At 42.8% G+C, this 17,866-nt stretch overlaps 1 protein-coding gene and 1 non-coding gene across 3 annotated transcripts in view; both read left to right on the top strand.

Annotated features, from left to right (window-relative positions):
* Positions 1 to 3,603: 3,603 nt before the first annotated feature.
* Positions 3,604 to 3,710, top strand: LOC111538965. Its single transcript, XR_002730529.1, has one exon. It is a non-coding gene; the product is annotated as a U6 spliceosomal RNA (small nuclear RNA).
* A 1,681-nt stretch (positions 3,711 to 5,391) lies between these two features.
* Positions 5,392 to 17,866, top strand: part of NTN4 (netrin 4) — a 123,651-nt gene continuing 111,176 nt past the window's right edge. For both annotated transcript variants that reach the window (XM_023230363.2, XM_023230290.2), the window contains exons 1-2: positions 5,392 to 5,953; positions 8,738 to 9,267. In XM_023230363.2, the coding sequence (XP_023086131.2) occupies positions 5,899 to 5,953; positions 8,738 to 9,267 (585 nt within the window). In that variant the 5' untranslated portion in view covers positions 5,392 to 5,898. The remainder of the gene's footprint in view (positions 5,954 to 8,737; positions 9,268 to 17,866) is intronic.

Raw genomic sequence — 17,866 nt, 5'->3', positions numbered from 1 at the left:
TTAAGTAACTTGCCCACAGTCACACAACTAGTAAGCTGTGGAGCGAGGATTCAAACCTGGGGAGTCAGACCCCACAGTTCATGCTCTTAACCATTACACTGCTATATAAAAGGAAAAAGTAAGAGGAATAAACCCATAGTGTTTACTGTTCTTTTCTCCTCATGAGGACTTTGCTAATTGTTTCTTCTCCCCTCCTCATCCCCCTCCCCTCCTCCCCTTCTCCTCTTCCTCTTTCTTCCTCCTCCTCCTCTTTCCTCCTCCTCCTCCTCCTCCTCCTTCTCCTCCTCCTCCTCCTTCTTCTTCTTCTTCTTTATTCTCCTTCTTATTTCCATAGGTTTTTGGGGAACAGGTGGTATTTGGTTACATGAGTAAGTTCTTTCATGGTGATTTGTGAGATTTTGATGCACCCATGTCCTGACTGGTATACACTAATCCCAATTTGTAGTCTTTTAATCTATTTCTCTAGTTTTTAAAAAAAGTAGGCCAGGCACAGTGGCTCACACCTGTAATCTCAGTACTTTGGGAGGCCAAGGTGGGCAGATCCCTTGAGTTTAGGAGTTCAAGGCCTGGGCAACATGGCAAATTTCCATCACTACAAAAAAAAAATAATAATAAGCTGGGCATGGAAATGCACACCTGTAATCCCAGCTATTCCAGAGGCTGAGGCAGGAGGATCACCTGAGGCCAGGTAGGTTGAGGCTGCAGTGAGCCATGATGGCATCACTGCACTATAGCCTGGGTGACAGAGTGAGACCCTGTATTTTTTTTTTTAAGTAGTAATTTGTCTCAGAGCATCTTTTCATCAATTTCAGAAATAGCAATAGGTACAGAAAGTTTTAGCTAAGAGTCATTTAAAGGGAAAAATATTTAAAATCTGTGTCAGTATAATGCTGTCAATGGTAGGTATATCTGTAATAACAACAGAACTTTCTTGGTTTTTTTTGTTTTGTTTTAATTTCTTGGCCTCACATAATTAATTTCAATGTGAGAGAGCATGCCTGCTTTTTTTTTTTTTTTTTTTTTTAAGAAAAGTATGGTTACCTTCCTGGAAGAGTATGTGTATTTTCAAATGCTCTCACTCCCTTCCTAGGAATGAGCAACTGAAGCCAGGAAGCACATGAAATAAGAAAGAGTGCCCGTGGCAGGAGGCTTAGGTTAAAGCTTAAGGAAATTCCCAAGGTGATGTTTTTAAAGGGCATTCAAAGGGCACAGTCCAGGTAGAAAACAAAATCTAGGATTAGTTTAATGAAAACAATTCTCCATTTTATCTTCTCCCAATAGTCTTCCAGTTCAAAGAGAGATAAGACTGTACTCATGGAAAATTGGTGGATAAGCAATGATTTTTTAAACTGGAAACCCAGGTCCTATCTTCAGTGTGTATTTATTGTATGATCTAAGTTTGGCACTTACATCTTTCATCTCACTTTCTGTTTGTATAAATGGGCACAACTATTCCTGTTCCCTCCCACACATTGATGCTGTGAGGATACATGAGATCATGTTTATACTTCCATGGAGAAAAAACACAAGGTATACTAAAAATATCACTATTTTCAGAGTCTTTCTTTTTCTTGGAAATGTATAATAATGCCAGCTGTATATAGTATTGTTGAAGAGTCAAATTTTCCATAAAAGTGATCACCTTTTCAGAAAATAGGTAGTTAGTCCATTGAAAACTAGAAGTTTCTTTTAAAATTTGTGACCATTTTTCAAATTTAGCAGCTTAAATTTGTTGATTTATTCTTCAAATTCATATTTATTGAATGCTTACTACATGCAATGTATTTTAGTGAAAATATTTCCCTCTGGTTAAACAAAATATATTTTACCTTTTATTGATGACTCGGTAAGATACCAATACATGAAAAAAAGATTTTAGTTGACTTCATATATACCAGCCAACATCACATTAGGTTACAGAACTATAAGCCATAGAGCTAAGTTAAGGAAACTGTTAGTTCTATTCTATGTTGATCAGACAAACCTGGAGTTGAGTTCTAGGAGTACAGTGTAAGACAAGCTGGAGTATATCTGAAAAGAGGTGATTAAGATGGTGAAAAGTATGGGAATCCTGTCACATGGGTGTTTAAATTAAAAGTATAGTTAAGGTGAAAATTATTAAAACTTGACTTTAAATCATTGAATACCTACCAGAAGGGAAATTGGACTTACTCTGTACGGTTGCAGATGATTAAACTATAAACACAGAATTTTAAGAGAAACATCTCACTTAAATAGAACGATGCCAAAAATGAGAATTGCCTTTGAGGCTTTTGTTTATGGAGATTTTTAGAACAGAAACTGGATGACCTTTGGACACAGGCCTTGTGGAAAGGGGTTTTGATGGAGTGAGAAGTTGGGCTCAAGGGTCCCTCCTGATTCTGAAGGTCCTACACTCCACTAGGAACCTCACTTACTCTACTAAGTTACAGGAGAGTGATGCCTTTATAGCTTTTTGGTGCTTTGTTTCTGCACTAGAAGGCCTCAGACTGCTGTGAGTGTTTTGTTTTTGTTTTTGCACTTCTGGCTACTTTTTAGAGTTTTCCCTTCCTTCCCATTACTAGATTGCCTCAGCTTATCCTCTGTCTTTAACAGCATCCTGCTCCATTCTAATCTGTTACTTCTAATAGGCTGTGATCTAGAACGATGTCATAACCAACTTCATAAAAATGCATAAATAATTTAAGTGAGGTGCACAGAGTTTTGCCATTTATTTTATTTTGTTTATTTTGAGACAGGGTCTCACTCTGTTGCCCAGGCTGGAGTACAATGGTGCCAGCACAGCTCACTGCAGCTCGACCTCCCAAGCTCAAGCTATCCTCCCACCTCAGCTTCCCAAGTAACTAGGACCAGAGGCGTATGCCACCACGCCTGGCTATGCCATTTATTTTACTTTTTAAAGACCCTTTTAACTTCCTTTCAAGTTCTCAGGAATATTCTAGATTTATCAATTTTGTGGTTTCTGGGAACTTGTTATTGAAATTCTGTAAGTTTGCTAAGCTTCCTACTAATTCATAAAATTACAAAATATTCTGAATCCATTACTGATGTTTTCAAAAACAAAATCATAGGCAATAATATACTTATCCAAGATGTTTCTTATGTAGGTAACCTTTTCTTGGATAGTTTCTTCAAAATGAAAATATCCTTTATAACTAAACTGGACTACATAAGCAAATGATGTTTATTGGAATGCTGACTACTTTTCTCTCCTGAGCTTTTCATATAGATGGTATTGGTGTTGAATGTGCAGTTTCCTTTTGAATACGGGAAATCATTCTGATACAACTGGTTTTCTCCTTAGTCCTTAGTCTCCTTAGCCCCTTAGTATATAACAATAGTTTTAACATAACTCAGTCAAAAACATGTAATGAATACTTATTGTAGGTGTTCTTGGCTGAGAATAAGGAAGAATATCAGAAAAACATAGTAATGTTTTTTATAAACTGAATATTAAAGACTGTTCTCCCATTAGAGAGCTTTCTGTCTTGTTAAAGGAAATAAGAGCCAGTTATTCAGCAATCAAGGAAATATATTATCAATGCAGGATTCGTGCAGACAGTAAATAGCTTTGAAATTTGTAATGAGATATGGAGTAGTTCTGTGATTGCTTTGGCAGCACATATGCTAAAATTGGAACAATACAGAGAAGATTAGCATGGCCTCTGCATGAGAATGGCATACAAATTTGTGAAGCGTTCTATATTTTTAGCAATATATTGTATTCTTGAAAAATGCTAAGACAGTGGGTGTAAAGTGTTCTTAAATGCATATGTTAATTGGCTAGATTTAGTCATTCCACACCATATACATATTTCAGAACATCATGTTGTACATGATAAATACATACAATTTTGTTAATTAAAAAACAGAAATGGATTAGTTCTGCCTAAATATACTAGACTCAGAAGTTAATAATAAATGTGCATCCACCCCTTTGTTTAATTTGCCTTGGCTATTAAATTAATATTTATGCTAAGAACCTTTGGCTGTTATAGTTTCCTATCATTTATTTGGTAAAAAGATTAATTGGAGAGGTGTTTCAATGGCTCCATTAGGAGATATGAAGAAAGCCCCAACATTGCCAGTATTTGAAAACTCAAAGAGTTTATTTTCTAAAGCAGGTGATGCTACATGAATTGCTGTCCACACCTTCTGCTACTTTCCTATGTTGGCCGGAAGAATAATTTTAATGTCTCCCAAATGGATTATGCTGACCTCAACCCAGATCCCCCTGGGAGATATAAACTTCTTATATGTTTCTGGCCGGATCATTGTAAATAATATCTACATGTATCCCAAAGCTCTGAATTATCCTCATCTGTAACAGACACAACAACTAAATGGTATCTGGAACATAGTTAATTTTCTGGAAAATATTCAAAGGAACAAAATGAACACTGCAATACAAAATTGCTGTCGACTTAACTTTTGCCAGTTTCCCTGGATGTGAAAGTAGAATTATATTTTCACAGAACTTGCAAAAATCTCAGATTCGGCTGCTATTTTATCTCTTTCCAGAAGCACCAGCCCTGAGCAATCCTGTCTGCAATTAGCTGCGTGTGGTTGCTACTAAATTGCTCCCCATAAGTTAGTTCCTAACACAGTTTCCCAGCACAGCATACTCTATAAAGGGAGAACGCTTGGAAGGACCAGAGTTCCCTTTGTCATGCCCCTGCCCTGCCTCTGGACAAGGACGTTCTTACATTGCCCACTAACTAATCATGTGACCCTTTTCTTTCGGCACCTTGAGTTAGCGTTAGGCAACACCTCTTACACCAAAGTGGGCACACCTTTGGATCATGTAGGCAGCGATTGTTTAGACGAGACATCCCCCTACCCCCGCAAAAGGCAACACAGAAGCGACGAACGCCGCTTAGCAGTTGGCGCGCTCTCAGTGCGGGTGACCCGGGGCTGGGTTGGGGTGTCCGTCCCCGGGTCATGGGACTCCCCGAGAGGGGGTGGCTGGAGGAGGAGGGAGGGCTGGTTTCGCCAGGGGATGTGGGAAGTAGGCGCTAGCCTGTTTCGCGGTTTTTTAAGCCCCTTGGCATGCCCTGACCTGATCTAGAGGGAGTCAACTGCTCTTAGGAATGTTCCGGGAGAAGGTGGGAGACTGCTTCCCAGTGGGTGCTGCAGGGCACCAGGGGGGTCACCAGGGAGATGCAGGGCGCGCGCCGGAAGGGGGCCAGGGCAGTCGAGGGCCGGGCTGAGGGGACCGGGACAAGAGGGCAGCGGGGCAGCGGGGGCGCAGGTCGGGGCGCGGGGAACCCCTCCTCGGGCTGCAGCGGCGGCGGCAATCCGGCCTCGCGGGCTGCACCGCCCGGGCTGTCAAGCGTGGGGGGCGGGCGGGAGGAAGGGGTGGAGGTGCGAGGGGAGGAGGGCTGGCACCGGAGCGCCGCGGCGTCGGTGCAATAAAAATGCATCGCATGGAACTGCCGGTGGAGAAGGACGGGACGGAGCCGGGGCAGCCAGAGGAGGTGGGAAAAGCGGAGGAGGACGCCCAGGAGGAGGCGGCAGCGGCGGCGGCCGGGAAGTGAAAGGTCTCGCAAAGTTCAGCGGCGGCTGCGGGCGCCGAGCCCCGGGCTAGCGGCGGACGAGCCCGCAGGGCCGCTCCGCGGGGCAGCGCGGCCAGGCCGGCTATGGTCCGGGGGCTCCCGCCGCCCCCCAGGTGCCCGGGACCCGCCAGGCCGGTGCGCGAGGGTCACCCCACCTCCCCGCGCAGTCCCGGCCCCTGGCTTCCAGCTGCCGGCGCCCGCTGACCGAGCCCTGCGCCCCAGGAGGAGGAAGAAACCAGGGCCCCGGTCCTTCCTGAGGACGGCGGCGCTTCATCCCGCAGCCCAGAGGTCTCGGCTCCCTCCCGCACCCGCCCGGCCCGGCTGCTCCCGGCTCCTCCCGGCCATGGGGAGCTGCGCGCGGCTGCTGCTGCTCTGGGGCTGCATGGTGGTGGCCGCAGGTGGGTGGTGACGCGGCGGGGCCCCCACCCCTTTCCTCGCTGCTTCTCTAACCCATCTTGGGACTCGGGGGTGCAGGGGAGCCGGAGCTGCGAGCGCAGAGCGCGGCTCCCGAGGGTGAAATGAGTGGCCATGTTCCGCCTCCTTTCCCCTGGGCTCCGCACTTTCAAATACTATTGATTTATTTTTACAACTGGGATACACACGCGCTTGGATAACCAGATATCCTGGGTGCGCCCTGCCGGGGATACTGCGACCGGGGTTTCTTTCTCAGTTTGGCTTGTTAAAAAACTGCTTTTCCACTTGGTGAGGGAACAAAGGACCCAGCTCGCCATCCCCCGGCACTTCATGGCCTAAGGAATGATGAGGAGGGGTGGCCCAGCGACCCTGGGCGCGCGTGGGCCAGGGCCGGTCTCTGGTGGAGGCCGATCACTGGCGTCCCCGACCTGGTGCTGGGTACTAGAGAACCAGGTAAGGACACCTGGGGCAGAGCTGAGCGCCCTCTCCCCGGAGCAGTGACTGGAACGCAGTGGGACTCCTGGCTTGGACGATAGGTGGTGATCACCCTGGGCTTGCACTGAGCTGGCTGGCCGCCCCTGGGGAATTGGTACCCTGGCCGAAACTCTGCGGGAGGTCGGAGGCGGGTCTGCTCCCTGGCTCCGTAACTGGACAACCGGCGGAGGCGTCGGCAGATGCCCTCTCCCTCCCACTCCCATCCTGGTTTTCTTGGGCTGCCCTAGGCCACCGGCTCCTGGCTCGTCGTTTCTGTATTCGGGAGCCCCTTCTGCTCCTCTCCCTCCCTCTTGCGGGTCACCTGGTTTCCAGTTAGGCGTAAGCGCAGCCCTGTAGGTGAGGAGGAGAGATGTGAGGGAGTCTGCAGACATCCAGTCTCTCGTGCGGATCTCGCCTGTTTCAGAAAGGGGAGCCTGGGCTAGAGAGACGCGCAGGTGGCTACAGAACATTGTCGCACGCATCTCCTCCCTTGGGCTTCCACTCTTCCCTGAGGGCCGCTGGCAACCAGCAAAATCCAGGCTTTCCAGTCTGCATCCCAAACCAGTCCGAGTCACAGGAGCATCCTTAGTATCATTGAATAGTCACTCAAGAGACTCCAAGTATTTTGCCCCACGGATTCTTTATCTGGCTCAAATCTTTTCTGGACTTAGGAGTTTAGGGGCATTTAAAATTATTGGATATTTTTCCCAGGGACATATTAAAGGCCTAAGATTTTACTTTAATTCTTGCACTCTTAAAAGATGAGCTTTAAAAAATCTTTTCCGTCTCAAACCATATCATGGCAAAAACATGCAAGCCATTGAAATGTTGTAAATAAACATCACAAGGCAAGTGTTTCAAGTCAAAAATACTTGTACAGGCAGTATATGATTTTCCCCGAAATTTTTTACAGGTGAGTCATAACACACTGTGTGTTTGTGTGATTCTGGCCACAAGCAACTGTTGCCCCAGCTAATGAGAAAAGTGGCAAACAGAACCCAAGCATAATGCTCACTTTAATTTGACATTTAAAAAATAACGCCTAAGGAAGCCCTTTAGTTGCAAGGCTATGTGGGGTTGGCCATTGTCAGTGTGTAAAATGTCTCTGTTGCAGCCTAAGCTGTCATTTGGCCTCCTCCAATCCTTACTGTGATAACAGTTCAGAGGTGCTGCTTCTTAAGAAGCAGAAACATTCAATTAGCTGGAATTTAGGGCTTGATTTCCTTTTCCCTCTTTTCCCCTCTGTTTTAACCTTTAAAATAGATGATTTTTGCTTAAGGTATTCATAATTAAGATGCCAAACCCAAATCAAAGGATTATAGTATGTAGTCAGAATGTTAATAAGTGGATAATGTTTATCATTTTAAGTCATTTTAAAACATTGAAGTCTGTTGGACCTTTGTTTGGGAGGAAGAGTGTGTTTTTTAAAGAAGGTGTTTTAGTTCACAGATAATATTTAAAGGGGCTGTTAGTGGCTGCCAGACTGTAGACACTCTCCTGTTAAGCAAACAGTTGACTACCATATAACCTGTCACAGGTAGAAACCCTGAAGAGACAGCATGTAAAATAAGCTTTTCTGCCATTTGGCAGTTCAGAGCTTTTTTCTTAGTTATGTTTACGTAATGTTAGAAATTGATAGTGCACATCTGAACTCCAAAGGTCTCTAGCTTTGCCTCCCCCTAAATGAGGACCCATCGTATATTTATTAAATATCTCATATTGCTTTTCCTAGGGAATGTATCCCTTCACTGGCTTAAAAATGTAAAGAAAATAGAGTTCCACATTTCCTTCTAAATGCATTCTCATAATAAACATGTTAAATCATGTGAAGGACTCCCATTAAATTTGAAAGACTAACTTACGTGGTCTTAAAAACATTATAGTTTTTCTATAGTCATGACTTCAAAAACACATCAATGTATTTGAAATACAGAAAACATTTATAAGGCAAAGTACTTGAAAAGTTTTAGGCCAATAATCTTCACCCTGGTGGTTCTCTTTTCCCTCCTCTTGTCCTCTGCCTAAAGTATTTGTTTCTCTGATGTGAATTTTACATCTGAACATAAAAAGCAAACACACACACACGCATACACACACTCATACATGAATGCATTGTGAATGCAGAACAGTGTTCATACTCAGACATGAACAAGGTGCAGCACGGTAGAATTTTCCATTTATTGAAAGTCTCAAGCGCTTTTGGGGAGATCCTTGATTGTTGTCGATGGACTAGGTGGACAAAAGAGCTTTCCAGATGGGTTTGTCTTGCATCACGCATGCTTTTCCTTTCTTAGGACTGAGTGGAGTAGCTGGAGCGAGTTCCCGCTGTGAAAAAGCCTGCAACCCTCGGATGGGAAATTTGGCTTTGGGGCGAAAACTCTGGGCAGACACCACCTGCGGTCAGAATGCTACCGAACTGTACTGCTTCTACAGTGAGAACACGGATCTGACTTGTCGGCAGCCCAAATGTGACAAGTGCAATGCTGCCCATCCTCACCTGGCTCACCTGCCATCTGCCATGGCAGACTCGTCCTTCCGGTTTCCTCGCACGTGGTGGCAGTCTGCGGAGGATGTGCACAGAGAAAAGATCCAGTTAGACCTGGAAGCTGAATTCTACTTCACTCACCTAATTATGGTGTTCAAGTCCCCCAGGCCGGCTGCCATGGTGCTGGACCGCTCCCAGGACTTTGGGAAAACATGGAAGCCTTATAAGTACTTTGCAACTAACTGCTCTGCTACATTTGGCCTGGAAGATGACGTTGTCAAGAAGGGAGCTATTTGTACTTCTAAATACTCCAGTCCTTTTCCATGCACTGGAGGAGAGGTAAGGGCACCTGTTTAACTCTACACTGTAAGTAAGATAGAAAAATGTTACCAGCCCACATTTTTTTTAAAGCATGAAGCTATACTTGTAGCAACATGAATGAAATTAGAATTTTTCATGAGCTTTATTTGTCATAAATTATTTCTCACCCTTACGTATGAATGTGTAGTCATTTTCAAGCAGCTCACCCACTGGCTGGGTTTAAGTCAGTATTCTAAGGTTCAAATTTTTCACATTATGAAAAAAGAGCAGACACAAATCATCACTCTAGAGGCTCCTCCTTGCTTTAGTTCTCGGGACTACTTACCGTGCTTCTGAAGGGGGAAGAGTTACTGAGACAGTCTGTTCCTGGAGCCCGCAGGGGTATCTTCCTGATACTGTTAATATAAATAGGAAGTCAATAAAAACAAAGCCAAGAAAGAAAAAAAAATCTGTTTGTCAGAAGGATACTTTTGTATGACAGTAGCAAACAAATGAAAGTAGTTTCTTTTAACATACAAAGGTTCTTCTGGCCTCACAGACACATGAATTTCAGCTTAGGCCATCTTAAACTCATTCTGCAAAACAGCCTCCTTAGCTACTGATCCAATTTCTATGTGGAATGTTTTCTCTTTAATATTCCCTTCTCCTAAGGGAGAAACAGGTCTTTTTTTTTTTTTTTTTTTTTTTTTTAGCTCTTCTTAACTTATGTGGCAGTACCTTGAAAGGCTCCCCCCAGCCCTCAGGTGCACGAGAACAGAGAAAACTGAATAAAAGCAGATTAAGAGAATATAATACTTCAATAAGTAGATGAAGAAACACTGATTCAGGAAAAAGAGAAGAGAGTATAATCATTCTAATTCTGGTCCATGTCATGAATATACAGACTAGATAAGTGGCTTTCAACTAGGGTGATTTTTGGTCCCTCTTCCCTGGGGACATTGGGACATTTGGCAATATCTGGAGACATTTTTGCTAGGGGGAGGAACACCGCTGGCATCTAGTGGGGGGATGCCAGGGATGATACTAAACCTCAGACAATGCACAAAATAGCATTTCCCACCCCATCCCCAACCAAAAATTATCTAGCTCAAAATGTCAATGTACCAAGGTTGAGACAGCCTGGGCTAGGTATACATCCAATACATGGATCACAATGGCTACAGAAACTAGGATAAGCACTCTTCTAGCATCCTTTATATAACTATTCTCAGACTTCTCAGGTAGTTGTGTATAATCAGCATGTATTGACCCCCTCAGGCACTGTATTCAATGCTACTAATTCTGCTTTTGGTGTGGTATGGGGAGGTGCTTGCCAGGGGCCTGATGAAAAGGTTGGTTTGGGACCTTCTTTCCCCGCTTCCATAGATACATGCTTCTTTCCCCACTTCCATAGATACATGAAGACTTTTGCCATTTTATTCAGCTGCTTCTTCTGTGTGCACCTTGAGGAGACCAGCAAGAATAGTGCTGCTGGCACCAGAAGCAGTGCAAGCAGCACACCAACTGTTTTCCATTCTTCTTCATGGTCCTCAAAGTTGGCTGAATATTGTAAGCCCATTTGCAACCTGTCATGATGGACATTTTTAAAGATAACAGGACAGGAAAGAGACAGATAAGTTAGACTCATTGTTTTGTTATGTGGAGAACACTTTGTGCTGAAAACAAATGAATGGCTTGAACTCTCAAATTGCTTTGGAATTGATCCTCAGGCTCACATCGGCTCCTTACATCTCAGTGCTACTGGGCCTTGTATATCTATGAAGTTGCAAAAGTACAGTTTTAGTAACCAGATGGCAGGCATGTTCATTTAGCAAATATCACATTGAATTTATTGCAAATTTATTGCCACAGTCCAGCAATTATTTAAAGATAACTACAGTAATCTCTACTGGGCCCTGTGTATCTATGAAGTTGCAAAAATACAGTTTGAGTAACCAGATGGCAGGCATGTTCATTTAGCAAATATCACATTGAATTTATTGCAAATATATTGCAATAGTCCAGCAATTATTTAGAGATGACTACAGTAACTTTGAACTGACCCATATGGAAATACAATCTTGCCTTTTTAAAAACCAAACTATTTATTGTCATCAATGTTTATATCAAATTCCAAGCAGATAGAGACTAACATTTATGTAAGTTATTCCAATGTACAGATACCTTCTAAACTTAGTTCTTAAGTGTTTTTGATTGTAGTTGTTATTTTAGCAGACTTTTTTTTTCTTTTTTGAGACTGAGTCTTGCTCTGTCACCCAGGCTGGAGTGCAGTGGCATAATCTCAGCTCACTGCAGCCTCTGCCTCCTGTGTTCAAGCGATTCTCCTGCCTCAACCTCCTGAGTAGCTGGGATTACAGGTGCACACTGCCACGCCCAGCTAATTTTTGTATTTTTAGTAGACATGGGGTTTCACCATATTGGCCAGGCTGGTCTTGAACTCCTGACCTAGTGATCCGCCCTTCTCAGCCTGCCAAAGTGCTGGGATTGCAGATGTGAGCCACTGCGCCCGGCCTCAGCAGACATATTTTAATGGTAAGAAAAGCATCAAATGTGACCTAGTTCCCTCTAGAGCATTATTTGCAAGTGTAAAGTATAAAGAAGTCATTATAGAATTTCTTCTTTACAGAGGATGGGTTTGGGGACTAATCTTTCTCTCCTGAGTTAAAGAATGGAAGAGTCTTTCTCTAACTCCAGGACCACAGGAAGCCTCCCCAGAAATGATTATTGCCTTCCTCTCCTCTGTCATGTTAGAATATAAATCAGTGCAACACTACAAATTTATTTTGCAGTTTCAATTCCATGTCACCAATTTCCATCTTTGAAAATTGTGTGCTCAGAAAAAGAAGCTAATCAATCTAGTTTGAAAATAAGAAGTCTCAGATTTCATTTATGGCTTATTTGTAATATTATAGGCCTATATTTTCCTCCATTCTATGTAAGACTTAAGACTTCTCTAGGTATTATCCTATTAATTAGGCTAGCATAAATATAGCCAGACTTAATTTGTTTCCAATGTTCATTCAGAAATACTGCTTTGGGTTTTGAGAGCCTGGAGCTTCAAGTCTAAAGAGTCAGAGTGGAAGGCACCAGTCATCCGAAAGAGGACTTCAAAAACATAGGCCCAAAAATTCACCCAGAAGAACACTTTTTAAATAGACATTAAACCTGCTATATAGGAACTTCCTGAACTACCCAGCTCTTTCCAAGAATGGGGTATGGCTATCCTAAAATTTATCTCCCTCCCGGGAGATGAGATTGAGGCTTGAGTTTAAATGATTTGCCGTTAGTTATGTAACAGAGCTAGGACCAAGTCACAAGTCTTCTGACCTTAGGTCTTGTATTTGTTCCATAAAATCAAGTTCTCTCCATTAGTGACCCCCGAGAACTACTGGCGGGGAATATCTTCTATCTCCCTCCTCCCTCACTCCCTTAAAGCCATTTGCTGCTATTCATCTGGATATGACATGAAGGTAAAATGGAATTTGCCAAACAGTTTTCTCCTGAGTAGTAATGTCCTCTGAGACGGTAGTAGTATACTGAGAATAAAATATCCCATTGTTAACTTAGGCTAGGAAACACTGACTGGGTTTAACAAATTGAAACATTTATAAATACATTAATATTCTCATTATGTACCCTGTGTCCCCAAATGGGAGATTTAGGATGTGACATTCCTGGACTTATTTGGTTATGAAACCCTTGTTATGCAGAATTCGTTACCATCTTTCAGGACCCTAATGATCCACAGAGCACAGCGTGGGAAATGCTGGGGTGGAGGTTTAAGTGCTCCCAAAACCCTGGTGAAAGGCACAGACAGGCCCGGGGCCAGGCATCCGCGCACATCAAGACTCTGTCCATTGAGAGCTTAATCTCCTACATAGTTGGAGCAGTCAATAATAATAACCTTGAGGCTAAAAATGATGGGTTAATTAGGCTTTTTCAGGGTGGAAGAGAAGCACTCTCAGATTACCTCTGTATATAGAAAACACAAGGAAGTGGGGAGATGTAGCAAATGGTCTTAGATGCCACACAGTCAGGCCTCATGAGACTGGAATTGCGATGATCTGTTAGGAAACAGCATCTGTTCCAGTGTGACCCAAAAGCAACTCTAAAAGGATGTAGTTATTGTCTCCTTAGAAGTGAGCATGACTTGCTCCCCGCTTTATTAACTCTCTATTAAAAGAACTCTATTCAAAATTGGATAGCAACCAATTAAAACCCACAGATTTTTAAAATTTTTCTCCAGGGCATTATGAAAATGTACCATTCAAAGGCAGGACTGTAAAGTCAGAGACAGCAGTACAGAGAAGCCAAGAACAGAGGAAGTAGCTGGGTCTCAAAGTAATCGTTGAATAGAAAAGGATTATTGGGCTGGGCACGGTGGCTCACGCCTGTAATCCCAGCACTTTGGGAGGCAGGCAGATCATCTAAGGTCAGGAGTTCAAGACCAGCCTGGCCAACATGGTGAAACCCTGTCTCTACTAAAAATACAAAAAAAATTAGCCAGGTGTGGTGGCATACACCTGTAATCCCAGCTATTCGGGAAGCTGAGGCACGAGAATTGCTTGAACCTGGGAGGCGGAGGTTGCAGTGAGCTGAGATCATGCCCCTGCACCCCAGCCTGGGTGACAGAGTGAGACTCTGTCTCAAAAAAAAAAGCAAAAAAAAAAAAAAAAAAAAAAAAGTAAAGGATTAGTAAAGAGGGTAAGGCTTGTATCCATATTATTTACCTGTATGTCCCTAGCATTTAGCACATTGCTTGGATCACAGTAGGCAGTCAATACATCTGTAACTGAATGAATAAATGAGTGATATGACAAGCAGGGAGAAATGACAGGGGGAGAAATGAATAAGCCTTGGGCAGGGGATGAGGATCAGAAACCTTGGTTAACGTGGAGAAGATGAGTTGGTAGTCACATGAGATTAGTTATGGTGTGGGAAGGGCAACCAATAGAGGATCTTAAATAATGTTTATTCACCCATTTATTCAAATAATTTTCAAGCTACTATGTGTCAGATCCCATTCCAGGTGGCATAGACATGGCAGTGAACCAAACACATAAAAATCCCAGTACCCATGAACCTCAGATTCTAATGTGGGGATGGGGAGATAGAGAACAAATAGGTAAAATCTATGTTATGTTGGAGTGTGGTAAATACTAAGGAGACAAAACAAAATGGGGCAGGGGATGGGGAATGCTGGCAGGGGAAGGTCTGCTATTTTTCTATTTTTTAAAATTGATTATTACTTTTATTCAGTTAAAGCAGAAAAAAGAGAAATGGGGAACATAAACAAATGGAGAAATAGAAGCGACATGGTAAGATGAGAGAGTCAAGCTTAACAATTTTATTTCCAACTTTTAAGTGCAGGGGTACATGTGCAGGATCTGCAGTTTTGTTACACAGGTAAACATGTGCCATAGCGGTTTGCTGCACAGATCATCCTATTGCACAGGATTGGTACTAAGCCCAGCACCGTTAGTTATTCTTCCTGATGCTCGCCCTCCTCCCACCCAGGTTTTCTATCTTTAAAACAGATTGAAGGATTTGTGTCTGATAGAAAGGACAGTGACAAGGACCATGAGTTCCTGGCAAGTTTTCATGAGTGAATAAAACCTATAATTAAGGGTCACATTTCTTTCACCTAGTAGGTATGGGAAAATGATGTTGGATATTAATTAACCCAACATTCATTGATAAAATCCCCTTTTGCTAGTGTTCCTTAGCATGAGAGCATTTGAAAAGGAATCTAAATGTTGTTAATGGAAAAGAATATTACTCATGAGTAATCTGCAGCCTAAAGATAGTTGAAGTGACTTGTCTTCAATTACTCAGCTGAAATCTGTGTTTACTGACTTCTAGCCCAGTGCTATTTCCACTATAGTAAGTTGAAATGCCTTTGTGCCAAGTCAAGTAGCGTGAAAGATAAAAAAACTATATACATTCCTTTCCTTCACACTCCTTACAAGCTACTGGGTGAGAGAGTAAACATGATAATTTATCGACTGATTCATTAAATTATATGAGATAGCGCATGCTTAATCCCCCAAATACGTTGTGTAGATAATATGCCTTTCAAGATCCAAGTATTCATTTGTCTCCAGGCCACGGAAAGGGCTGTGTTTCAATATCTTGTGATAAAGTCAGTATGGCATAGGTGTGCAGAAAATGATAAATTACTTAATCGTGGTTTTGTGGGCATTTACATTTATGCTATGTTAAGCAATATTTGGAATTTCTTTCTTTCTTTCTTTCTTTTTTTTTTTTTTTTTTTTTTGAGACGGAGTCTCCCTCTGTGGCTCAGGCTGGAGTGCAGTGGCGCGATCTCGGCTCACTGCAAGCTCCGCCTCCCATTCTCCGCCATTCTCCTCCATACTCCTGCCTCAGCCTTCCCAGTAGCTGGGACTACAGGCGCCCGCCACCACGCTTGCCAAATTTTTTGTATTTTTAGTAGAGACGGGGTTTCACCGTGTTAGCCAGGATGGCCTCTATCTCCTGACCTTGTGATCCGCCCGCCCCGGCCTCTCAAAGTGCTGGGATTACAGGCATGAGCCACCGCGCCCGGCCAATATTTGGAATTTCATAAAAGATAAAACAAAGTCGTATATGAGTAGGAATGCTTTCTAAGCACAACTGTTCGGTTAACTACTTGTTGTCTTCAATTGGTGAAATCTGTTCATGCCTATTTCCGCAGTAGCAGTAGTCACAAGTCATGATGGCTGCTAATAGCTATTGAAGCCTTCCCACCTGCCAGGTACTCCCAGTGCACTGCGTCCCTTATTCTCACAAGAAGCTCCTTAGTTAAGCACCAATATTAACTCTCTTTTACAGACAAAGAAACTGAAACCCAGTGAGTTGAAATAACGCAGTCAGAGTCAAATAATAGCTATAATTATTGAGCTAACCTATGCCAGAGCTGGGATGATTAGTTTGCCTTGAAGTTATTTATATGATTAGGCTTTATAATAACTCCAAATATTTTTTTAAAAAAGAGAAAAACTAAAACTAAATTTCTCTGGTAATCAGTAGGTATTTTATACAACATATAGTTTAACTGATAACTTGTAATATGGTGGTATGCACTTTGCATAATAAAGTTACTGCTTTTACGTTAGATAGAAGAAGTATCTATAACAAATGAAGACTCTGCACTTAGTGTTATCCAAGATCATTTAAAATAAGCTGTATGGGAATGAACATCACAGTTCTTCAGAACCACTCAGCATACGTTGTTGTTTGATTGGTTTGGTTTTTGCAGGGAGGGGAAGTACTTTTTCTCTAGTTAGTACCTACTTTAAGTAGTATTTCTAATGAAGTCATCTAATGTATTAATGTTGCGCCTTGCATCATATTTTAAATGTAAGGTGCTAAATAAAGTGAATAAGTAAAATATGTAGAATGTTATATAGTGATAAGTGCAAAGGAAAAAAAATAAAGCAGAGATGGGTGCTGGTGGGGAGAAGGGGCTTATGTTGAGATGGGGCTCCCAGAGAAAGCCTCATTGAGACTTTCGAATAAGGACCCAAAGGAAAGTAGAGGTGAGTTGTGGACATACATAGAGAAGAGCAAAGGCCTTGAGGAAGTCCGCCTGGCACCTTCCAGTCTGCGAGGAGGTTGGTACTAAAGCTCAGGGGTCCAGGTGCAGCATAGTAGATGAGATCAGAGTGATGGGGAAGTGTGGGCATGTGGGCCCTCAAAAAGGATGACCCAAACTTATGCCTAGATCAATTCAATCCTGTTCATTATTTTTAGCATTCCCTCAAAGGAGCCCCAATTTGAACCATATGTTATTCTGGGCTTACTTATAAAGTCATTTGTTTTTAGTCTGGGTGATGTTAGAAGCCATTGGAGGCCGGGCGCGGTGGCTCATGCCTATGATCCTAGCACTTTGGGAGGCCAAGGCTGGTGAATCACCTGAGGTCTGGAGTTCGAGACCAGCCTGACCAACATGGTGAAACCCTGTCTCTACTACAAATACAAAAATTAGCCGGGCATGGTGGCGGGTGCCTGAAATTCCAGCTACTAGGGAGGCGGAGGCATGAGAATCACATGAACCCCAGAAAGCAGAGGTTGCAGTGAGCCGAGATCATGCCACTTCACTCCAGCCTGGGCAAACGAGTGAAACTCCATCTCAAAAAAAAAAAAAACAATAATTAAAAAAAAAAAAGCCATTGGTGATTTTGAGATTTTAAGTGGTGGGGTGATATTATCTATTTTTAATAGGATTACTCTGGCTTGTGTGTTAAGAAAAGACCAAAGAGGGAAGGAGGGTGAGGGAAGAGGCAGGGGGACCATTTAGAATCCTATTGCAATAATTCAGGCTAGACTCAATGGTGCATGGGACAGAGGGCAGAGGTAGAAATGGTGAAAAGTGGTTGAATTCTGGATCTATTTTGTTGATAGAACCAACAGCATTTGCTGACAGGTTGGATGTAGAGTGTAAGAGAAAGAAGTAAGTATGTTTTTAGTTTGAGCACCTGGAAGAATGCAGTGGTCATTTACTGAGATGGAGAAGACTTGCCGGGGATCAGATCTGGAGAGGGAGACCAGGAACTCATTTTCAGACATGTTAAGTATGAGTTACCTTTTAGACATCCAAATGGAGATACTTAGGAGG

The sequence above is a fragment of the Piliocolobus tephrosceles genome, chromosome 10 (assembly GCF_002776525.5).
Source record: "Piliocolobus tephrosceles isolate RC106 chromosome 10, ASM277652v3, whole genome shotgun sequence".
Taxonomy (NCBI): Eukaryota; Metazoa; Chordata; class Mammalia; order Primates; family Cercopithecidae; genus Piliocolobus; species Piliocolobus tephrosceles.
Note: the sequence above shows the minus strand (reverse complement) of the source record. Positions and strands in the feature narration are given on the sequence as shown.